This window comes from Brachyhypopomus gauderio, chromosome 4 (assembly GCF_052324685.1).
Source record: "Brachyhypopomus gauderio isolate BG-103 chromosome 4, BGAUD_0.2, whole genome shotgun sequence".
Classification (NCBI taxonomy): Eukaryota; Metazoa; Chordata; class Actinopteri; order Gymnotiformes; family Hypopomidae; genus Brachyhypopomus; species Brachyhypopomus gauderio.
This window is the reverse complement of record NC_135214.1, coordinates 35875287-35900448: the sequence shown is the minus strand read 5'-3', so window position 1 is coordinate 35900448 and position 25162 is coordinate 35875287. Positions and strand designations below refer to the sequence as shown.

The following is a 25162-nucleotide window of genomic DNA, read 5'->3' as shown; positions in this document are numbered from 1 at the left end:
TGAAATGAAGGGGAAAAAATAAAATAAAAATCAAAGAGCTTCACAATTACCTGACTAGATTAAGTCAGGAAACCCCCCCCCCCACACACACACAGAGCGAGAGAGAGAGAGAGAGAGAGAGAGAGAGAGAGAGAGAGAGAGAGAGAGAGAGAGAGAGAGAGAGAGAGTCTAAAAGTGCTGCTTTAAAGTTCCCGAAAATTCATCTCGAGTTAATAATTAATTTTTTAAACACCATGGATTATTATTTTGTTTAGTTTGCACGACATACTCGGTGTCATAGGCGTGCAGACATAGACACAAGGTCTAAAGGTAAAGCTAAAGCACCACCAACTCTGCCCTTTATCAACGAAAGTGCCCTTTTGAAAGTTATTATTATTATTATTATTATTATTATTATTATTATTATTATTAACATTTTAATGAGGCCAGTTTGAAATGATCTTATGAAAACCTGAGGGATTAAAAACAATGCCCTGAAATGCGCCACCACCTCGCACACACCCGACCTCTCTCTTCCTTTAACACCAGATGCGCTGCCGCAGCAGTTCAGTTCAGCGAGTGGAAGGAAGCGTCTTCAGCACAGCACACACGGTCACAGCTAGACTTCTTCTCCCGTGCCCCACCAGCCAGGTCACATACATATAAAGTAAAATCGTACCGTTTGCCCTCTAAACCCAAGGTGAAATCATTTTGTTGTGCAGTAAAATGTCTCATACAGCACCAAACTACTAAGCATTTTTAGCCGACTGGTCACCTGATGAACTAGTCGCTCTACCCAAATCAATGATAGATAATGTGAGGACGACCACATACAAATAATTAAGGTAGAGTTTGCAAATCTATGTGTTAAGCTGAACGTTTTCTGTTGTATAGGTTTTGTTAGGCAACAACACATTCATTTGTGAAAGAAAAACGGGAAGTTCCCCATTACCTGTGAAAAATGCCCATCTGCATTCATGTAATAACAACACTCAGTACTTCTTCTCGTACTTTTTGGTCTTTTTACTGTCTTAATTGTAGGCCTATGTTGATGTACTAATTGCAAAATATATGCAACAAGGCCTGCAGACAGTTAACTGAAGGACTTAACAATGACTGCATATAGTTAATATTGGATATGGATTTTATCAGTTGGTGGTGTGACCTTTTTTCATTGGAAACTCAAGTTTATAGAATGTTACAAATAAAAGTAAAATTTCATTCAACATGTGTGTGTAATTTTTTTATAATGAAGTGTTCCACGTGTGCTAAGAAGTGCCCCCCTGAGCACTTGCCCCCCAAAATGTCTGTGCACGCCACTGCTCTGTGTAGTAGTACGGAGCCATACGACCGTAATTAAGTACTTAGTAATAAAGTATTACCAGAGGCGGTAACAGAAGCGCCTGCGCTCTGTCGCCTCCCACTGGAGGAAGGCGGGAGCGCCCCGGAGCAGGAGGCGCCTCGTTACCGTAAGTCTTCTAGTAGAGGAATAAACGGAGCGCCCGTCCACCACGGGAGGGACTCATGTGACCGCCGGAAACTGGAAATAACACGAGAACGTAAATACACAAAACATCAGAATATCTTCACTTTAGGCGTTGAGATGGCATGAACGTGGTGTACTTCAGTGTGTCCCCCGCGGGTTTGGAGCGATGTCTGGAGGACTCCGCTCGTTTATGGAGGAGGTGGTGCGGGAGAAAGGGGAGGTGTTGACGTTAAAGCACCACCACACAAGGAAACTCACCGCTCACACGCCTTCCTCCTCTCTTTGAGTAATAGCCTGCTGGCTAGCGCAGCGCAGGGTCCTCGCCAAATATAAAACATTCAGTCCAATTACACATAAGCTGCACGGCTGGCCAAAGTGGTGGGAAAACAGCATCTCAGTCCCGGAGCACTCGAGAGTGAACGCGCTGCCCGACGAGTGTCGCGACATGGGTGAGAATAAAAGAAAACAGTGATTTGTTTAATAACCGGATGATATTAATAATTACTAGGCCGCGCGACGCGAGCGTGGAGAACAAAGATCACAGCATCATTCATCTCACACAAAAGCCCCTGCACCGCCGAGCTGGTGCAGATAGGGACGGAACCGCCGGGTTTGGGCTTCTTCCTGGAGCGACCCTTCTGCCCTGGACAGAATTACAATATTTATTTTTTTACACGTGATCAAAGTTAGCAGCTCGAAACGTACACGCAGATGTGCGATAATGACGACCAGAGCTTCAAGTACTGCACTCAAGTTTCTTAGTAAGAGCTGGAAACCACCAAGATGACCCGTATTTGTGATAAAACATCCTTTGGTTTTACGCAGTCTGCTATCTTAAAAAACACAGCATGACAGTTGTTTAACCTACATAGCGTCTGCTGAGGTGGTTTTAACGCACAGTGACAATTTGCATGTTTACATTTGTGGGTTTCCTGTTGCGTCAGTACTCAAAAAACAAAAACACAACACCTCATAGCAAAATGACTTTTCCTCATTTTATCCAATATAATCCTCAGTAATGAATGTAGCACTTTACTGGGATGACTGAAGTTTGACGTTTGTGCTTGTGTGTTCCCTCAGGCTCAGAGCCGCCGTTGTCACCTCAGGTGGTGGAGGAGGGGGGTGAGGAAGAGGATGAGGAACTGAGCGGGGCTGAGGAAGGAGAGCTGAGGGTGTCAGCAGGGAGGGGCTCCGTCCTCACACGCAGAGGGATCACACTCAGGGTGCTCCTCAAAGACGGCCTGGTGGAACCCGGCGATGGCGTGCTCTCAATACACTACCTGGTACTGCTCCATCAACACCAACACCGCAGTCCAAACGCTACATCAACACCAACACCGCAGTCCAAACACAACATCAACACCAACACTGCAGTCCAAACACAACATCAACACCAACACTGCAGTCCAAACACAACATCAACACCAACACTGCAGTCCAAACACAACATCAACACCAACACCGCAGTCCAAACACTACATCAACACCAACACCGCAGTCCAAACACAACATCAACACCAACACCGCAGTCCAAACACTACATCAACACCAACACCGCAGTCCAAACACTACATCAACACCAACACTGCAGTCCAAACACTACATCAACACCAACGCCACAGTCCAAACACTACACCAACACCACAGTCCAAACACTACATCAACACCAACACTGCAGTCCAAATACTACATCAACACCAACACCATAGTCCAAACACTACACCAACACTGCAGTCCAAACACTACACCAACACCACAGTCCAAACACTACACCAACACTGCAGTCCAAACACTACACCAACACCAACACTGCAGTCCAAATATTACACCAACACCAACACTGCAGTCCAAACACTACACCAACACTGCAGTCCAAACACTACACCAACACTGCAGTCCAAAGACTACACCAACACTGCAGTCCAAACACAACACCAACACTGCAGTCCAAACACTACACCCAGTAGTGAACCTAGACAGTCCCCTGGTGATTACTGTCATATCTCTCTCAGTACTTAATGGAACTGGCGTGGGAAACATGGCTGTCCTCGTGGGCGGGGCAGACTGGCCTCTGTTTTGGGTTAATCAGGGGAAGCTTCTCACCTGTTTCTGGCTACAGTACAGGATTGTTGTTTACATTTGCAGATATACTGGGATTTGAACTCTTGGTTTGACCTGCACTACCTGTTCTTCCAGAAGAGCGGCGGGGCCTGGGGCCAGAGAAACGCTCTCTGGAGGTCAGAGAGAGCAGAAGGATTAGGGAGGTTCTTCAGGAGGGGTCAGGGCGGGGTCTGACTGGGTACAACATATGTATCAATATGAATTTTCCTAGGAACCATTACTATGTAATATGCATATTTTGATACATTAGTATTTTAGAGCTATAAATAATGAATAGATTATGTATGAAATATCAGTTTTAAACCCATTTGTTTGTCTCTGTCATTGATGAAACACATAATGAATATGAGGGACAGGGGAGAGGGACAGCAGCATGTGGACTCATCGTGTGGACTCATGGTGTGGACTCAGCGTGTGTTGCGTGTGGACGGCAGCATGTGGACAGTAGCGTGTAGTGTGTGGACATCAGCGTGTGGCGTGTGGACAGTGGCGTGTGGACATCAGCGTGTAGCGTGTGGACAGTGGCGTGTGGACATCAGCGTGTGGCGTGTGGACAGTGGCGTGTGGACATCAGCGTGTAGCGTGTGGACAGTGGCGTGTGGACATCAGCGTGTGGCGTGTGGACAGTGGCGTGTGGACATCAGCGTGTGGCATGTGGACAGTGGCGTGTGGACATCAGCGTGTAGCGTGTGGACAGTGGCGTGTGGACAGTGGCGTGTGCTGATGCTGCCTGAGGACTTAAGTTAAAGGATCTATTAATGAATTATGGGAGTGATGGAGGGAGCCCTGCTTGTGCAGTAGAGGCCCTGGTGCCCCCTTGTAAATATGGCTGTTCAGATCAGGTTCCCTGCTGTTCAGTCACCCTGTCAGCCCTCATATGTGTCTCTCTCTCTCTCTCTCTCTCTCTCTCTCCCTCTCTCCCTCTCTCCCTCTCTCCCTCTCCCTCCTTCTATCTCCTTCTGTCTCTCTGTTACTCCAGGGGAAGAATTTTGTGGGCGACCTGCTGACAGATGGAAAGATCCGCTGGGTGGAGACGGGTCAGATCTTCAACTCTCCGAGCGCTTGGGCCACACACTGCAAGCGTCTGGTCAACCCAGCCAAGAAGTCGGGCTGTGGCTGGGCGTCTGTGCGGTACCGCGGCCAGAAGCTGGCCCAGTACAAAACCAGCTGGCTTCGCAAGTACCAGCCCAGCGCAGACATGGTGAGAACAGCCAACCCAGTAAAACAACATCAGAACCAAACCACTAAAATAACCTAGAACACCAGAACCCAACCTGTAACCAATATCCTAAAACATTGGATCCAAGCCAGTAAAATAACAACATCCGAACCAAATCAGTAAAATAAAGTAATAACCACTGAACCAGTAAGATACATCAGTATTACATCATTATTAAACCATCATCAGTATTAAACCAGCAAGATAATATATCTGTACTAAACCAATAAAATCATAAACACATCAACAGATAAACAAACACCAATTTTTCTTCCTTCTTATTTTAGTTAAATATAAGAGGTTATAACATGGTATCATAACATCAGGTATCAGTAGAGCTATAATGAACAAATATTAATGACCAATAACTTATGTATTTCTTTCAGAAATAAAATCCCACCTCTTTTTGACTGCTAGGGGCAGTCATGGTCATGTGGTACGGAACTGGTCTTGTGACCGGAGGGTCGTGGGTTCGATTCCCAGACCTGAGGCCATGACTGAGGTGCCCTGGAGCAAGGCACCTAACCCCAACTACTCCCCGGGTGCCAGGCTAGGTCTGCCCACCACTCTGGGCACGTGTGCACCACAGCCCCCTAGTAATCACTAGTGTGTGTTTGTGTGTGTGTTCTAACTGCACAGATGGATAAATGTGGAGGACAAATTTCGATTGTGGTGGGAAAAAAAATCACAATTGACAAATATGGCACATTTCTTTTCGTTACTTTTTGTTTGACATTTGATAAAAACATACCCAGCCAGACAATAAAATGTCCTGATGCTCCTTACAGGGCTCACAGACACACTGGGAGTGAACACACCACTGGCTCCTGCTCACAGACACACACTGGGATATTTTGGCTCATGGGTCGGGGATGTGTTAAGCAAAGATCAAATCAATGTTGTGTGTTCATGTTAATGACCATTTGTCAAAACACAAACGTGTTGAATCATGACGGATCACTTCCATCAGAACCTGGCCAGTGAGGGAGAGGATGATGAAATGGGAGATGATGAAGAGGAGGATGCGAAGGCTGCTGTTCCAGCGGAGGAGAAGAACAGGAAATCCAAACCAGAACCACACGGTAAATACACATACAGTGTAAATAAAGAAAAATATAAAGCATGTTATGAAATATTTCCTGAAGTTCATCTTCCCTAAACTCAAACACCAGCTTCCAACTTAATCCAGGTCTGGGAAACCATCCCATAATTCTTCTGCAGTCTACAGTCTACAGTAGCAGTAACTGTCTCATGGCAGGTGTATGTCTCCTCATTCAAAGGCGACTACATTTACAGTTATTCCATCATCCGTTAGACTGGTTATGTTGAAGCCCCCTTGTGGGCTAGGACTCTCACTGCAGCTGCAGGCATCAGCTGCCCTGGTCACACCTGTCCTGGTCACACCTGCCCTGGGCAGTCAGGTATCATAACGCCGAGTGGTTCAGGAGAGATGATCTCCAGGCGTTTTGAGCGTTTGGGGTTTGAGGTGTGAGTGCGACCAGCGTGTGTGACAGCCAGGAGGAGGCTGAACTCTTGTGTGTTACAGACATCAGCGTGGTGCAGAGGAAGGGAGACAGAGAGAGAGTCCCGGTCAGATACTGCACCCTGGGGACCAGAGATGTTGCCAGGTAACAGAGTGACCTGGGAGAGATTCACTAGAGTGGTTCACTAGAGTGAATGGTGCTGAATGACTGCTATGTGGTGAATAAGGGTGATTTATGGTTTACGAGCACAAAGACCACAGGGGGCTGTCAGAGTACAGCAGAGCGCTTCACCAACGATCCTGATGATGATATTTACTGCACACAGCAGTGTCTGGGACCATGTGCTCATTTCCGTCGTCTCTGATGTGGTAATCCTGCTTGTTTGGTTGCATTTAAATCATGGACTGGTTCACTGACTGCATGTCTCCTCAGAGACCCACACACCCTGGTGGAGCTGTCTGCCTTCTCAGCCATCAACCGTTTCCAGCCGTTCAACGTCGCCGTGTCCAGCAACGTCCTGCTGCTAATGGTAAACACTGACACACGTCCTGCCCCGAGAGACACAGAGACACAGGACACCAGTGAAACCAGCACCTTGTTCTTTTCCAGGACTTCCACTGCCACCTGACCACGAGTGAGGTGGTGGGTTATCTGGGAGGCCGGTGGGATACCACAACACAGTGTAAGTCTCCCCTCTCGCTGGGTTGGCCAAAACCAATCCATCCATTTTGACTAACCCTTCACCATCTCACCATGATGTCATCACTCCACAGTGCTGACGGTCTTGCGTGCATTCCCATGTCGCACACGATTGGCTGACAGAGAATCTGCACCTGCTGTGGAGGAAGAGGTTAGCTGCCACACCTGGGCCACACTACCACGGTTGGACAGCAGGGGGTGCTTTTCTGTTCAGATCCTGCACTGCTACAACACACCTGGTTCAGCTTACTGAGGATTTCCAGAGCTTTTCAGTATCATAGCCAGGTGTATTAGATCAGAGCTGGAGGGTTGAAGCCCACTGTATGTCTTCAGCTCTGAACACCGCTCACATAACAATATCATTATATTCACTAAGACACTTATATGACAAACGTATCTGTCTCTAGATTTGTCAGAATCTGTTCATGCGAGGCTTGTCATTGGTTGGCTGGTATCACAGTCATCCTCGAGGCCCCGCCCTCCCTTCGCTCCAGGACATTGATTCGCAGATGGACCACCAGCTCCGCCTGCAAGGCAGCAGCAATGGTTTCCAGCCGTGTTTGGGGCTCATCTGTGGTGAGAGGCAGTCGTGCAAACACAAGGGCAGCAGTGTCTGTAGCATCCAGCAGCTCAGCGTTGGCCTGCTGCTCTGACACAGGAGTCACAAAGCAAAATGTTTATTTAGATCATCTGGATCCTCGTAGGGTTCTACCACATCACTGCAGGTTGTTGGGTTTATTCTAAAAGGAAAAGTAGATCTAGGCTGACTATAAATATGATTTTTTTTCTTAATCAAAAAAGGGCCTTATTACCATGGCAACCAGGGCGTGGCATCAACCATCACTCCGTTCTGGGTGGTCCCTCCTCCAGAGGTGAGTGTGCTCACACTGATAGTGTGCTCAGGTCTGAGGTACAGGCATGATGACCAACCTGCACTAGGGAACATCCTTCCTGACACCTGTCTCACTCTCCTGACACCTGTCTCTCCCCCCAGCAAAGGCCAAATGACTATGGTATTCCAGTCGCCGTGGAAGTGACCTACGTGCAAGACAACTTCCTCACCACAGACGTCCTAAATGAAATGGTACACCAAAACCCAGCCAATGTTACACTTCTGAAAATGATGGGCCAACTCATCCCAGGTGCAACATATTTATTTTGTCTGCACAACAGAGAAAACGACAGGTTACCACTCGGTGCGTTCGCTACTGACTGGCCGACTACTTCTGTCGGTCAGAGCGGCAGTTAGTGGTGAATATGGTACCGAGCGCCCTCTACTGGTGAAATATATTAAACTGTTAAATTAAAGAAAAGAATGACCTTGGACATCAAAATTAAATGGGGGGCTACTATTTCCATGTATACTATGAATGAATGAATGAATGAATGTTCGATTTATATAGCGCCTTTCCAGATTCCCAAGGCGCTTTACAATTTAACACAGGTACAAGTCACAGACAATCAATCACACACACACCGGCGAGAAGCGGCAGCCAGTTGCGCACAGCGTACTCTCTACCGGAAGCCACAGCCCCCTGGGGGACTGAATGGGGTGCAGGAAGGGGAGAGAGGACAGACCCTAGTGGCAAAGCACCATCCACCACTGGGCATACAAGCACACACACGCACGCACACAGACACAGACACTACTATTCAATAGTGCCGCACTCTCCCCCACAAAAATAAATGTCTCCTGACATTTCTGGTTATGAACTACCTCTAACCCTAGCTTTAACACAATCGCACAGCCCATGGTCTCCAGAAGGCATTACTCTCAATAACGTGAGCCTTAGTTACCTTACCATCTCTCTGAACCAAAGTCGGCTGACCTAGAGTGTCATAACTCAGTACCATTGGTTTCTGACTTTGTCTTTTAGGTCGCTGTCTCTCAAAGTCAGTCTCATTTCTATCTGAAACTGGAATGTCAATCACCACATTACTTTCCCCTGATCTTTCAAGGTCAGTGCCAGGGCTTTGACTCTGATAGGGTATGTCTTCTTCGCTCTGTAGTGGCAAATCCTCTTCGCACTGTAGAGGAAAATCCTCTTCGCTCTGTAGTGGCAAATCCCCTTCACTCTGTTGTGGCAAATCCTCTTCTTGAACACTTGGTTCAGGCTGGAATGGCTCTGCCAACGGGTTGAGTGGAACCGGCCTCTGTCGTCTCCCTGGAACAGGCCGGAGGTACCACTGATATGTACCACTGCAGTCATCGTCCGATGAGTCACCCTTTACTGGCTGCTGTTGCTGTGTAACCGGACGTCTCAACTTTTTCCTTGTAAGAGTCAGGGAGTCTTTTTGGGGCTGCACAGTCTGTGATGGTGGCTCCTCAAGGGGCAGGAAGTCACATGGCAGCAGAAGATTTCTGTGTACCACCTTTTCCTTTCCCTGACCAGTTTCAGGGCAGATCATGTACACTGGACTGTCATCTGTTTTTCTCCCCGTTACTTTGTAGATTTGGTTTTCCCAATAGGACTGGATCTTTGCGGGACCACCCCTAGGAGTGAGGTTTCGAAGCAGGACTCTATCACCAGGCTGAAGATCTTTCCCTTTAATTCTCCTGTCATAATATGCTTTCCCTCTTGCCGCTTCTTTGGTAGCTGTTTCAGAAGCCACGGTGTAAGCCTGCTGCATTCTCTGTTTCCAGCAGCTAACATAGTCATCATAGTCCATATGAGCTTCATCCTCCCTTAGATTAAAGAGCAGGTCTATGGGCAAGCATGGGGAACGGCCGAAGATGAGGTAATATGGGGCATACCCTGTTGCTTCATTCTTCGTACAGTTGTACGCATGGACAACTTTAGCTAGTGACTCTTTCCAATCGTCCTTCTCCTTGTCCTCCAGGGTCCTTAACATGGACAACAGGGTACGGTTGAATCTTTCGACCTGCCCATTACCCTGGGGATGGTAGGCTGCCGTGTGGGAGCCCTGGATACCTGAAAGTTCTCTTAGTCTTGCCATGAGTTTGTTGTCAAACTCTTTACCCATGTCGTGGTGTAGTCTAGTCGGGAAGCCAAACTTGAGTGCAAAGTCATTAAAGAGTTTGTCAGCAACTGTTTTAGCGGCTTTGTTCCTTGTCGGGTATGCTTGTGCGAACCTGGTGAAGTGATCCATGACCACTAGTATGTACTCGTAGCCCTGCTTACACTTTTCCAGGTGTAGGAAGTCTATGGAGACCAGTTGGAACGGGTAAGTAGACTGGATCGAGACCAGGGGTGCACAGGTCTGCTTATTCGGCTTCTTTTTCTTAAGGCACTCACATACTTCAGTAACAAAGTGTTCAACTTCCTTTGCCATCTGAGGCCAGTAGAACCTGTCTCGAATCAGGTCGAGCGTTCTTTCCACTCCTAAGTGGCCCATGTCTTGATGGAGTTCTTTGAACACTAGAGGACGATAAGCTTTAGGGATCACCAGTTGCTCTCGGCGGGTTGTTTTGCGGTGCAGGACCCCACTTTGGTCGACATGAAGCTTCAACCACTGCCTGAGCAGTGCAGCTACTGCAGGAGGTTCAGACTTCACCTCAGCCCTACTTGGCCTCTTACCCTGTGACTTGTACCAGAGCACTCTTGATAGGATTTCATCCACTTCCTGGGCTGAGTGAATCTGATCTGGTGTAAAAGGCTGAGAACAGTGAGAATCTTTCATTAACTTCAGAGCATTAACTTGGATGGTGCCAATACCTCTGGAAGGGCATCTCTGCTCCACCACTACAGACTCCATAGATGCACTTATGGCCTCCTGTCCCACTTCAGCCGTACAGTTTTTCATGTAGCTGTCAATGTCCAGTGGCATTCGCGACAGCCCATCAGCATCTGCATTGGCCTTACCTGGACGGTAGCGGATGGTGAAATTGTAGTTGACCAGCTCTGCGACCCATCTGTGACCTGTGGCATTGAGCTTTGCAGTTGTGAGCACATACGTTAGTGGGTTATTATCGGTGTATACCACAAATGACGGGGCATGGTACAGATAATCCCGGAAACGCTCACAAATGGCCCACTTCATGGCCAAAAACTCTAATTTGCCAGAATGCAGGTGGAACTTTTTCTCAGCTGGACTCAGAGTTCGGGACCCATATGCTATAACTCTCATCTTGCCTTGCTGACGCTGGTATAAGACCGCACCCAGCCCAACTTGTGATGCATCACAATGTAGCACAAATGGTTCAATGACATCAGGATACCCAAGCACAGGAGGTCTGGTGAGTGCATCTATGAGCTGGTCCAATGTCTCTTGGTGGGAGCTAGTCCACTGAATGGGCATACGTGATGGTAAGTGACCTTTACTTTTCTTCACCCCTGTTTTAGACTTGTTAGCTGAGGCTGGAGCAGAGTTCACAGAGGAGGGAGGACCAAGCAAGCTATAGAGTGGCTGGGCTACACGAGAGAAATTGGGGATGAAGGGCCTATAATAAGAGAGAAAACCCAGCATTTGACGTACCTCTGCGACAGTTGCAGGTGTTTTCTTCTTTAAGGCCATTACCAGGGACAACTCTGCTGGGTCCATTGTATAACCTTCACCTGTCACTAGCTTGCCCAGAAATTTCACACTTTGCTTGAACAGTTCGCATTTCTTTGGAGTCAACTTAACGCCATGCTTTTTGTAACGCTGGAGGACCAGACGAAGGTGCTTGAGGTGCTCCTCAAAACTGCTGCTGTGCACCAGGTTGTCGTCCAGGTAAGGAAGGCAAATTGTGTCTCTGAGGCCTGTCATACAATGTTCCATGCTCCTCTGGAACTCAGCGGGTGCAGAACTCAGGCCAAAGGGAATGCGGACCCATTGGTAGAGACCCCAGGGTGTGATGAAGGCAGTTAATGGGCGACTCTCTTCATCAAAAAACCCCTGGTAGTATGCTTTGCCTTGGTCCAACACTGTAAACCAAACGCTCCCACCCAGTGCATCCAGCATGTCTTGAATTCTTGGAATAGGATGTCGATCTGGAACTGACTTGCGGTTAAGCTCCCTGAAGTCACAACAAAGGCAAAGGGTGCCATCCTTCTTGCGAACACACACCACAGGAGACGAATAGGGAGACCGTGATGGTGTGATCCAACCTTTGTTCAGCAGGTCTTGCAAATACTCTTTCACCTCCTTGTGAAGGGGTTTTGGAACAGACATGTAGGTTTTTTTAACAGGACTTGTGTCATGCAAGGTGATATGCATTTTAAGGGATGGGATACAGCCCACGTCATCACTATCATATGCAAATGCCTCACATTCCTCCTGCAACATCCTCCGCACAGCTATTTGTTGACTCTCGGTCAGGTGTCGAAGATCCACTGGGGGGTCCCATAACTTTGGTCTCTGTGGGGACTCGTGCGAGTCTGTGTTGCTCAGGTGATGTGACTTTATCTCCATACCCTTTTTGTCCTCTGGTGTCAGCTCATTTACTTTTGTTCGGATGTCTGCGGCATATACAGTCTTTATTGGTTCCAGATGTCCAATCACTTCGCGACTCCTTAGGTAAATGGTGTGGTCTGTGGTGTTAGTCACTGGGATGGGCACATATGGCACTTTCCTGTCTGGAATTTGCACCAACACATCATTGACCACAATGCCCTCTGGTGGTGGGTGAGCCACATCAGTTAAAAACAACATGTCTTGTCCTAGAGCAGGGGTGGCCAACCCGCGGCTCGCGAGCCGCATGCAGCTCTTTGCCTGGTTTCATGCGGCTTCCCAGCCGGGCCGCGGGCTCACTTGCACAAACGGGGCGACACACTGCTACATTCCCCCCCCCCCCCCCCCCCCCCCCCCTCCCCCCCCGCTCAACAGATTACACTCGCCCATGTACGATGTGGCTCTTTGCCGTAACACAGTAAGAAAAGTGGCTCTTGGTCTATGACGGGTTGGCCACCCCTGTCCTAGAGCATGAGGAGAAACATGTGCTCTTACATATACTGTGGTGACTTGATTGGCTGGCAAAGGCACCCTTTTTACTCCCGTCCTTACCACACCTGCCTCTGAGTCTCTCCTGCTGTTCTGCACAAGCTTGACAACACTATGTGCAGTTTGTGCTGTTATTTCAAAGGCTTTACTTACATAGTGTGTAAGTTGTTTTCTTCCGTCTTTAGTCTTCACCTCTTTTCTGCTGACAACTGCTTCAATAACATTGTAGCCGATGATAGGTTCAATGGTCACGGCTGGGTCACTTGATACCAATATTGGCACTTGTAGCTCACTGGCTGGGGACACATCACTGTCTAGTCTGAAGCTGACTTCTATCCAGCCAATGTAGGGGATGGGAGTGTCGTTTGCAGCATACACCGTGAGCGTCTCATTTTCTAGCAGTTCTGACACAGGTCTGATCACTGTGTGGGGAAGGTGGTTTTGCCGCCAGCTTTCATTTACAATGCTGGACTGTGCCCCTGAATCCCACAACACTTTGACTGGATGATTGTCCATACAACAGTTCACAATACAGCGTTTTCCCACCAGGCTTACTAACCTTGACTTGCGTTGGGGTGGTAGATAATGAACTTCAGTTACAGTTGATAGGGTGGTAGCTGACATCTCATTGGAGGATGGTGGTGCGTTTGAGGGTTCATTATGGGACTGTTTGGTCTGGACTACTGCTGGTCCCGTCTCAGTAGCCCCTCCCCATTTCCCGTCGACAGTCTCGGTGCTCGGCATCCACGAGAGTAGTGGCCTTCTCGACCACATTTAAAGCAGTGCATGCAGTTATCTCCTTTTTCTTCATCCCTGCACTGTTTACATCCCTTTTGTCTTTGTTTTATTGTTCTAGTTGGGGGACTGGTTTCCATAGCAGCCTGAAACATTTCTTTCATTTCCCTACGGAGCTCTTCTATGATCTGCTGCGTCTCTACTTTGGTCTCTTTAGTTTTAACTGGCTTCAGGGTCACTGTAGTGGGAGATTCTCTGGGTTTTGAGTGACTGAACAGTCAGGGCTGTCTGGCATTCTGCTTGGAGTTCTTGTACCCTGGGGATCTTAGCTGCAGTGGACCTTTTTTGTTTCTCAGACCTTTCATTTTCTAGCTTTGAAGCTTCGTTGACTTTCTCAATCAGTTCTTCATCTGTTATGGTCATGTCACTCAGGAGGGGCAGTAACTGATACTTAATGGAGTCATTAAACAGGCCAGTTTCAATGGAACGGAGAAACTTGCGCTGAATTGTGGCTCTGCTGTACAGCTCATCAGTCTCCTCGTTTACTGCTTTCCATAACAATTTCTCTTTGAGTTCTATAGCCCGAAATACAAAATTTAAGGCTGTCTCTTTAGGTTCTTGTGAAATATTGAGAAGCTGGTGGTAAAGTTCTGTGGGGCTATCTACTCTGTAGTGTCCCTTTAAGATGGTGAGCAATTTACTAAGTGTGAGTTCCCGTTTTATCTCCAACATGTCTCGTAGAGGCATACCCGGGCTAATGGCCCTAATTACTGCGTCAACTATTTCAGTTTCCGCGTGTCCTTTTGCAACCCCATTTTCGATCTGACGGATTAAACTGAGGTAGGACAATTTATCCTTCTGCCCACTCTCTCCGATCTGCCCACAAATTTTAAACTCCCTCCTTAAAGTTACCTCTTGCAGAGTTCGTATTGGCTCTGATCGGGTTCTGGGTGGATAATGAGTTGGCTGGACTGAGGTGGCACGTGGAATGGTGCTCACAGGATCTTTCTCTTTAACTGGGGATTCCTCGTCTAACTGACTCTTTTCTTCACTTAGGCTCTGGATGTACATGGCTGTGTTTGTATAAAACTGCTCCACCTGATCTACTTCTTCATTTTTCTCTATCTCATCAAACATGCACTCTGCTAACCTGATGAGTGTCCTCTTGGTCTTGTGTTGAGACTCTTCGCTGTCCAGGCCGGAACACTTCAGTCGCCTGCATACGTCCACGAGAAGGTCTCTCTCCAACTGCCACAAGGCTGCACTCACTTGATCGCGCAGAAGCTGTGTTACTTCCATTTTTATATTTTATTATTATAATTTTGTTTTATGGTTCGTCTCTTGGGAAGGGAGGGGGTTGGTGATGGTGTTGACTCACCAGCGCCACCTCCTGGCTGGCTCGCCAAAATATGTTACACTTCTGAAAATGATGGGCCAACTCATCCCAGGTGCAACATATTTATTTTGTCTGCACAACAGAGAAAACGGCAGGTTACCACTCGGTGCGTTCGCTACTGACTGGCCGACTACTTCTGTCAGTCAGAGCGGCAGTTAGTGGTGAATATGGTACCGAGCGCCCTCTACTGGTGAAATATATTAAACTGTTACATTAAAGAAAAGAATGACCTTGGCCATCAAAATTAAATGGGGGGCTACTATTTCCATGTATACTACTATTCAATAGTGCCACACCAACTACAGATGCGGAGTGTTCGTCTCCCTGTAGTGACACTAGGACCAGTGTCAGGGGTCTTCTGCCACATGTCTGTGGTGTTGCAGGGACTGTAGATACACATGGTTGACTTAGCTCAGATCAGATAGATTCAGAGAGCTGCAGGTTCACAGGGCTGTGTGTGTGTGTGTGTGTGTGTGTGTTACAGATGCTGCTGGTGGAATACTATCGAGCAGCTCCTGATCTGGTGAACTTCAGTCAGATGTGGTGTCCTGATACCTCAATACTGGACAAAATGAAGGTGCATGAACACAGACAGTCTCAGCGGCACCCTTACGTCTTCTTACCTACACGACTCCTGTCTCAGTAACCCTGCACACAAGCTTTAAACTCACATTTACGGCATTTAGCAGACGCTCTTATCCAGAGCGACTTACAAAAGTGCTACGTAGTTGCTTGGAATCTCCAAGGTAGTATAGATAGTCCTGAACACAAGGTACTTTAAGCTACTCTAAACTCACTCCACAAATACTGAACTAGAAATCTAGAACTCCTTCAGTCTCACCTGCAGGTGCCCTGAGTGTTTAGTCTCCAGACAGCTGTGCTAAACTCTGTAAAACTGAACTTTCACTTTTACAATGTGTTCTCTTCTTCAGGCATCTCTGAGTGGCCACGCCCCCAAAGACCAGGCCTACGCCCAAATCCTGGAGCATGTGTACAACCAACTGTGCAGCACGCAGTGAGGAGAGTGCTCTCTCTGCAGGTGTGCGTCTCTGTGTACTGGCCTGTTCTGGGAAGGAGAAGTGGCATTTCACACAGCATGACGGCTCAGTCTGCAGCTCTCTTCCTATTGGACTTTGGTTGAATCCCCCCCCATATCTGCTGTAGTGCGAGTCACTTCCTTTAACACAGCTGCGTGTGCTCTGGCCGACGATGGAGACGAGGACCTAGACGTCTGATCCCATTCTGCTGCCGCTAGGGCCCGGACACCTGCTGCACCAACTGGGACGGTTCCCTCCAGACGTGGGTCCTGTCAACACATCTGCCCTGTCTGTGGGTAGAAGTGTTTCAATGGGGTAGAGTAGGAAAGGCGTTTAGGAGCACCGTCTGAAATGTGCCCCTTTTAGCTGGTGTTTGTCTGTGTTTGTGGTTTGACTACCCAGAATGGAATAATTTAAGCTACTGAAGACCTGCAAATATACACTGGAGCCCATTAAGTGACCCATTTAACTCTGAGGTGCTGTTGTCCTGAAGTGGCTGCTGAATATCCCTCAGCTGCGGGACTTTGAGACGCAGCAGCACTACGGGAACTTAGCAGCTAGCCTGTCTTCCACTGGTTGTGTTGATACTGATATTTAATACGGTTTATGGATTAAACGTAGAACACTGATTAAATGTTTAGCAGATTTTCCATTAAAGTGCATATTGTGTCTCTATTGATGGTGTTTATCATGCACCTCGTTGTGGCTGTCGTGTGTGTGTGTTTGGACAGTGGTTATTTTGACACTGGATAATGGATGTGTGTAGTGAAGCTGTGTGTGTGGTTATTTTGACACTGTAGTGTACTGGGTGTGTGTGTGTGTGTGTGTGTGGTTATTTTGGCACTGGATGTGAAATCACAGTGATCCACAGCCAACTCCTCCAGCCTCCATCCTGCTGATGTCACAATGCTCCTCCGTCTGCTGGTTTGGTGGCCGACTGACTGACCTGCCAGTATATTCTAGCACCTTCACTTTCCACCTCACTGCTGGTTCTGACCTCGCGGCTGGTTCGGGCATCTCCATCTGTTTGGTTTTGCTTCTTGTTGTGTTGGTCTGATCCACTTTGCCTCTTGTTGCGCTGGTCTGATCCACAACTCCGGCCCTCACGTTGAGTGCCAACAGTAACAGGTCCCAGATGCCAGACCTTTCTCAGCGCCCCCTTGTGCATGAAATGACACAATGCTGACTACAGTCCTTTCACATTTCAAAGCCAGAATGCTGGAGTCCCAAACCACAACAATGACGAGGACCTTCCCTATGACCTGATGGATATACGTAGTCTCACAAAAATACTTTCAGAGTTTTATTTACTTAAACGACGGGGAGAAAGCAAGTACAAATCTTTAGGAATACAGGATATTTAAGAACAGGATGCTATGGTTAGTTTATTTCCTTCAAGACAATCCAGAATCTTTCCAACTAAAACATACATTAGCAAGCCATCATATAGAACTAACATGCAAATAATTAATACAAAATATGTATGGTTCTTGTATACATATAAAAATAATGTAATACTAAGAAAGACCAGAATGATTTTTTTCTGTAGTTCTGGCACTGGTGGATTAGCCAGGAATCATTTGAGAGGTGTTTAAACTGTAGTGTTACTGCATAGGCACATACACACACATGCTGGTACACAAGCAGTGGGAGCCCTTTGTACAATATGGAGAGGGACCAAACCCCCCCCACACAATGCTACTGCAGACCTGGAGGGTGTCGCTTTGGTATAGTGATGTCACTTCCTTAGCAACACCACAGTTCTCCAACACACTGCAGTCTTTAACATCAGTCCAGTAGGTGAAAGAGAGAACTAATCAAATAACCATGCAAGGACACACACACACACACACACACACACTTGCACATGCACACACTTACACACACATACACATGTACATACATACACAGACAGAAATGTAAACAGGAGAAAAAGGCAGGTGAGTTGCAAGGAAAGAGTGATGAAGACACATCGCAGAGGTTCAGATCGGTCGGTCCATCACTGCAACAAGACACACAGGAAGAAGTCTATGTGACTGTGTGTGTGTGTGTATTGGGGAAAACATCCTCAGTACTAAAAGGTTGTAGGTGATGAAAACAGAGGACTATCCCACTGGAGAGGAGTGTTGAAAAGGTCCCTCCTCTCCTGGAGGTTGGCTACACCCGGGCCGCGACCTCCAGGAGGATCCAGGAGGCTGATGGAACAACAGACGGATGTAGCACCAGTCCTCCATCAGTGGAGATCTGACACCCTATTTGCTCACATCAGAGCGGGTATGGCCATGTGCCTAAAACCGGCATGAAGGCACACTGGCAGGTGGTTATCTTATAAATCTGTGTGTGTGTGAGTCTGTGTGTCCAAGACAGAGAAAAGGACACATCAGGATACTGCCAGCAGTATCATCTCCACAGACAGCGCCGAGACTAACCACCGGGAACAGTGAAGGAAAAGCATAATCCCGACAGCAATTCATACTGTGTCTTGGGGATCTGTAGGTTTGGGGATCAGACCTCAGGGTTCGTTGAGAGCAGGTACAAGCCAGCCAGTAAACAGCTGGGGTAAGATGCCCACGTCCCTTCCTTCAGTTAAACTCATCACCATAGTGGAGATTACCAAACTATGAAAGAATCTGGAAGGGACTGACAGGATTACACATATTAATGGAAAACGGGATAGCAGAGTTTCATTTTGTCATAGTGTTCAAACATCATAACGACATTACACTGTAAATTAACCTCCTCTCTCTCCAAGTTCCTCAATAACCCTTAGGAAAGAACTACTGAAATCCAGGGGAGGGAGGCCTCAGTCCAGCAGGTCCCACCACTGCTCCAGTGCACCACACTGCAGCACTGGAGCTGCTACTATAATCCCTGCAGAACTGGAGCTCCCTTCTCCTTAGAATCCCACCGGTCTTCATATGGGTTGGGAACCAAGGTCTTGTTAAACATGTTATACATAACTATGTAAAACAGAAAACAAACACAATCAGAAGCAAGTACAATATGTTTTAGGAAACGGGATTAGGGAGAGGGATTAAGGGATTAGGTCTAAGGGACTGCAGCTCCTGTATGTATGCATGGCTCAGGAACGCTACACCCAAGTGACTGTACACACAGCCCAGAGTGCTAAAACTCCCTGCTCAAATTCAGGGTCATATCACAGCCTGACCAGCAGGGGCAGTCAGGAGCACTTCAGTAAAACGATGGTATTTATTTATTTATTTATATATACTGCCTAGTATCAAGTGTAACGGAGTTTCCCTACACTGGGCCAAGTTTTGAACGTGGAACAGGATCCAGTTCTTAAAGCTACACTAAGTAACATCTGTGTGGTTTAAGTTACTGTCTCTCTGTGTATGCTTACTGTACAATTTTATCCTTCTATTTAATGAATATCCTTCCATACACAGTGCTGGTAATAAGCAATATTCATTATATATTAATGAAATATTCTCTGTAGTGCACCTTTAAGAATTAAGACAGGTGAAACCGAGGGAACCAGGCTGTGGGACAGCATGTAATACACTGTCCTTGATCTCTGAATCACAATATTGGAGGTCTGACTAATGCTAGCTGTGGTTTATAAAGGGGTAGCAAGAGTAATGTAAGTCGCTGTCAGTCTCAATCGTGGGCTCCACTGAACCGTCCAGCCGTCTGTCCATCCGTGTGAAATTGCTCATTCCTTCCTTCTTCTGGAATGTAAGAAGTCACCGTCATCCAAAGTTTCTTTTTGAAGGTCAAGGGGTCAAAGTGCCAGAGTGTGGGGGTGTGTGCCACAACGAGAACGCTGGGCACAGGTGAGGAGGAAGATCCAGACCACTCGTCTCTCAGGCTCCTCCCCTTCCTGCTCCTCCCCCTCCCCCCACCGGAGATCAGATTCTAGTGTGGCAGTGGGACAATCACCTCCACGTAGTTGAGAGGGAAGAATCCTGATTGGCCGTGCAGCATGCCCTCATACCAGTTCTCGTCGATCTGATTGGTCAGGGTGATGATGTCACCTTCGCGGAAGCCCAGCTCACCATCGTTCTCAGGCTCAAAGTCATACAGAGCCTTACAGCAGGCCTGGTCAGGCGGGGCTGGGGGGAGACACAGAACAGTGAGTGGTAGAGTTTGTACAGGACAAATGCAGCAGTAACTGGTGCATTAGGGGGTATTTTCTCTCATTCAAAAGGATTAAGACAAAAGAAACTGCAGTATTCTGCAATTATGGTATGAATCCACTGATTACGGTTAATCCACTCTTAGTTAATCCCACAGTGAAACAGTTAATGCTGTGTTAACAGCCAAATACAAACATGAGCAGCAGAATTCTGCTCCTCATCCAACACATGCTGCTTTTCCACGTAAGCCAAGGGCAGGAGAAAGACTTCAGCAGACCTCAGGACGTGTGGGTGCTGGAGCTGCAACCAACACAGTGCCCCCTGCTGGGAAGCCCCTGCACTACACACCTCAGTTATATTTATTCTCTTAGCAAACACACCATATTCACATCCAATAGCTAATTAACAAGACTTTAAATTCGGGTGTGCCAGGACAGTAATAAACTATGTTGTCTAGCCCTGCTGGTAAAAATGGTTGCAATTAACACACCTAAATTCATCCAAAATTCAGATGTTTCTCAATACTCTGATTTGTGATCAAGGGCTACTGGATTTCTAGAAATCCAGATGAAAATGCTTCACAAGACCTCAGTGCTAATCTAGGATGTCTCCGTCTTTAAAGGATCCCACACTCAGACTCAAAAACAGCAGAAAGCTCAGTGTGCATTAGCTTTGCGCGTGTTAGCTCAGAAGGTGCTCGGCTGTAACACTGTGTTAGTGTGCTCACACAGGACTCCGCCCCCAACAACCAGGAGTTGCCAGAGGCCTTGTGCAGGAGTATGCCAGGTTATGGGGAAGTCACACAGTGCAACACTCTCTCAAACACACACACACACACACACACACACACACACACACACACACACACACGTAGCCCTTTCCTGTCTGGTCCCCACATGCCTGTACAGGGTTCTTGCAGGTTTCAGTGAGTTAAATTTAAGACTTTTTTAAGACCTTTTAAGACCATTCTCAGTGAAATTTAAGACCAACACAACATATTACCACAAACAATCCAATGATCCCAGAAACTCTTAAAACCTTTTATTTTGATTAATTTAGTTACAGGATTACATTAATTCAGTATTAAAACAGATAATCTAAATAGTAACATTCTCAACCCAAGCAACCTTACCAACACAACACTAGCATATCTACATACAACCTCACCCCACATATCTCTGAGTTCTTCCTTTTCAGTACCAATCTCAGCATTTGACTTGGAAAGGAGCTGAGCCATCTTGGATCCAGCCTTGCCCTCAGCTTCTTCTGCAAGAGAATTTGCCACTCTAGCAAGACAAGTGGATACGTCTTCCAAGCTTTTCTTCCTTTTCTTAAGGTCCTCTAAAGACTGCTCAGTCAGCTCTCTTTTCTGGCTCTGGGATTCCTTTTCTTTCCTGATTCATTCCTGATCCAGAAAGAGTCAGTATTTTGACCGTGCTGCACCCACAGATGCTAAGAGTTCCTTGGTGAGGGGAACCTGTGACACCTCCATGCATTGTGACAGTCACATATGAGTCTGTGTGTGCCAGTTGTGTCCTCTTGCATGTTTTCTGCCTCCACCTCCTTGTTGGAAAATAAGAAATAAAAAGATAGACGTACACCATCAAATTAAATAATCATACACACATTATACATTTAACAACATGTAGACTCAGCCTATCTTCAAGTATGTCTAAGGCATGGTTTGACCAAAATCCTCACACCCTGCAGCTGATAAAATTTATTAAAATGTTACATTTTGGTTAAATTACTGAAATAAATGAAATTATAAAATTAACTAATTAAATAAAGGCTCAGAATTTTCTTTCCCCAGGCCATCTGTATCTTAAAACACACAAAACTTTAACCCCCTAGCTTCTTTTCTATTTATTATCCCGATGAAACCAACTTACTTTGTCTAGCCATGCTGAATATGAATTTGAATGTTAACATTGAAAACGTTGGGACACACTACCTGTTTTTACCCTATGTATATATGCCCACTAAAAGGCAATACATCAGTACAATGTAAATAAAACCATGTGCAATCCATGAAACAGAGCATGGGACAGTGGAACATGTTTCAAAACATGACATAACCCATCTACAGGGCATAGTTGTTTTTTTTTTACATTTTACATGATTTAACACAGTAAATATATTTTTATTTCCTCTAGCTGGGATTTAGCATGCATTGAAACATTTCTCTAACTCAATGCCATGGACAGTACATGGTTCTGAGATGTTTTTGTATTGTAGCCTAATTGTATAAAATGGTTAACACATTGAAAAGAAGACTGTGGAGCATAAGTAAGGATCACTTACTTTGATAAGTTTTGGTAGATCCTGCGCTGTTTCATGGCCCATGAAATGAGAGCCCATGTACCTCGATTGCACATATCCATTGCTCCAGAACCGAACATGAAGATCCAGCTGTTTGGATTTTGTGGTTGAATTAAAGCTTTCATCGAACATTAACACATACGGCCCGGTAAGAGCGTATCAACTCTCTCTTGATGAAGTCTGCCAAGCCAAATCTAGCTATATATGCGATTTGTTTAGTCCACACGAAAACTTTTTCGCGATATTCGAACCAGGGAACATTGCCGTCACTCTATCCTAATGTAGCCCGAATATCATTAGCCGAAGCACTAGTGATACTGCGGTGGAGTCCGGCGGGACCCGGCACTGACGATAGCGAAGACGGCGGGGATGAGGCACAAAATTGCGTGAAGGCTTTTCGTGACAAGGACCGTTTCCTGCCTGCGGTTATTATGGGTTTTGTAGTTTAATTAATTAACACGTACCAACACCTGTAGCCCCGCACAAACACAGACAACACAGAACTGACTTCCGGACGTTTCGATTAAACTACACTTTTCTAAAATTAACTAAGGTAAAATTTTAAGACCTGACTAAATTAAATTTAAGACCTTGGATGAAAATCTGGCTGTTTTTTAAGTCTTTTAAGGCCTTAAATTTAAAGTTTTGAATTTCAGACATTTTAAGACTTTTTAAGACCCCGCGGGAACCCTGCTGTAAGGATCACCACACTCATCTCACTGTACCAGTCTGTGGCCCCAGTAGCTCTGTGAACAGAGATCATGGCACTGACAGTTCTCCTGGATCAAACCCCACCCACACCTCTGGCTAACTGGCTAACCCCACCCACACCACTGGCTATCTGGCTAACCCCACCCACACCTCTGGCTATCTGGCTACGAGGCTTTAATCAATCTAGACCACAACCGTGGCAGCTCACACATTGCCAGGAGCTGGATCTAGTATGCAGGTTACATAACTCATAACCTCAGATTAAACCAGAGCGTCTTCTGCACTCATATGACCCAGGCAGAGCAGACAGAAATGTTTCAGCCCTGGTTTCATCTGCAGAAAACCTTACAGGGGTTGTGAGGACACTAAATATACTTTATCGATCCCGAAGGAACATGAGATGATGAATTGCTGGATCAAATGCACCACAGCCTCAACTAGGGCACTTTAATTAGATCTGATCCTACTAAAAGAATTACACGAATCCACTGAAATCCACTTTCTCAATCCCAAAACACCCATTCTGTCCATCCATCACACACACACGCACGCACACGCGCCCTCAGACTCACTCAATCTGGGTTTCCGTGTTGACTTGCCAAGCCTGTGGTGCGGTTCTGATGATGTAACAGGAGGAAAACACAGAACAGGGTCATGGAATGAAAGCAGCTGACTATCTGACCCGCTGTTACCCAAACAGACAGACACACACACACACGCGCGCACACACACACGCACGCACGCACGGGCGGACAGGCGGCATCATCGCACCCTGTCACCAGCCCAGAGTCGCAAACACAAAGCACAATGTGTGGCTCACTTGCTGTCATACATACAGAATGGGAATGAGGGCTTTCCTCTGTGGTCAGACAAACAAACCCATCACTGCTGGGACCTACTCAGCTGCAGCGATACGATACACTCATACTGAACCTGACAATACAGTATGCAGCGATACGATATGGTATGCCACGACATGATTTCACTGATTCTGTAATATGGTATGCAGTGATACAATAAGGAAGGGGTGATATCCCCCAAAAAACATATCACAATCCTTTTAACACAATCATGATCTGAATAGCGATCTCTCTTCCCAATTTTGAAATGTGCCGTCAAGAATATCTAGATTAAAAACTATGGACATATCTATTTGCACCATTTAAAAGAATAGTGCATTAAAGGAACTTTTCAAAATTATACAATCCTATGTAAAATTTATTCTAAATATTAAAGATGTATCAGTAGTCAATAACACATCCATTAAATAACAGATTCTCAAGTCTTGGTAAACGTCCTCTAAAAAGATGGTAAAATGTAAACAGAACTTTCTTCTTTCAGTATTAAAAATATTTGCACCTTCATAATACCATGAAAATAAAACCATAAAACACAGTCTCTTTAGTACACAGCTGTAAACAGCTTTGAGAAATATTTGACTGTGGATAGCCATCACTTTCACATTACTCGCATCACATGTGCCAGAGACTGTAATAGAGACACAGAGTATAATATGCACAGAGTATAATATGCACAGAGTATAATATGCCAAGCAGCGCAGCCATCTTGTCCTGTTGGTTTATGAATGTGGCATGGATGAACTTCATTACTGTCCATCCAAGTTTTTGAGACATTTCAAAACATTGCTAGAGGAATAGAAAATGTCACAATCTCTATGATTTATCTGAAAAGTAGTCTGTGCATATCTTCAAGATAGGCCATGATGTGAAAATATCAGATTGCCCACCCCTAGCTACAATATGGCCAAGCTGATGCTGGTACACTATGCTGTAATGCAGTGATACAGTATGATATGATATGGAATGCAGTGATACGATATAACATATGGTATGCAGTGATCCGATACGATACAGTATGCAGTGATTCGATGTGATATGCAGTGATGCAATATGGTACGTCATTAATTTTATCAATAGCATCTAACACATTATGATGATACTGTATTAGAAACAATATCATAATTCACTAA

The 25162-nt window shown here is 46.2% G+C and overlaps 2 protein-coding genes across 4 annotated transcripts in view; one reads left to right on the top strand and one right to left on the bottom strand.

Annotated features, from left to right (window-relative positions):
• Positions 1-1531: 1531 nt before the first annotated feature.
• On the top strand, positions 1532-17197 carry mpnd (MPN domain containing). 2 transcript variants are annotated; one of them, XM_077004337.1, is made up of 14 exons: positions 1532-1914; positions 2546-2748; positions 4566-4787; positions 5776-5887; positions 6352-6433; positions 6722-6818; positions 6899-6971; positions 7063-7139; positions 7396-7564; positions 7790-7860; positions 7983-8072; positions 15487-15579; positions 15935-16041; positions 16258-17197. In XM_077004337.1, exons 1-13 carry the CDS (start codon positions 1911-1913, stop codon positions 16019-16021), a joined length of 1380 nt encoding a protein of 459 aa, XP_076860452.1. In that variant the 5' UTR covers positions 1532-1910; the 3' UTR covers positions 16022-16041; positions 16258-17197. The 2 variants fall into 2 exon arrangements, with proteins under 2 accessions (XP_076860452.1, XP_076860451.1); XM_077004336.1 differs by having other exon boundaries at positions 1535-1914; positions 15935-17197.
• A 132-nt stretch (positions 17198-17329) lies between these two features.
• sh3gl1b (SH3-domain GRB2-like 1b) overlaps positions 17330-25162 on the bottom strand; it is a 29856-nt gene continuing 22023 nt past the window's right edge. Inside the window, exons 9-10 of one of the 2 annotated variants that reach the window (XM_077004338.1) lie at positions 23745-23789; positions 17330-20115 (exon numbers count right to left, since the gene is read on the bottom strand). In XM_077004338.1, the coding sequence (XP_076860453.1) occupies positions 19919-20115; positions 23745-23789 (242 nt within the window). In that variant the 3' untranslated portion in view covers positions 17330-19918. The remainder of the gene's footprint in view (positions 20116-23744; positions 23790-25162) is intronic. The other variant, XM_077004339.1, reaches the window with a different exon arrangement.

What these genes read in the sequence shown, in the direction of transcription:
- mpnd (XM_077004337.1), top strand. An exon ending in ACCAGCCCAGCGCAGACATG is followed by an intron (nt 4,788 to 5,775) that starts GTGAGAACAGCC and finishes CACTTCCATCAG; the next exon opens with AACCTGGCCAGTGAGGGAGA. An exon ending in GTGGGATACCACAACACAGT is followed by an intron (nt 6,972 to 7,062) that starts GTAAGTCTCCCC and finishes ATCACTCCACAG; the next exon opens with TGCTGACGGTCTTGCGTGCA.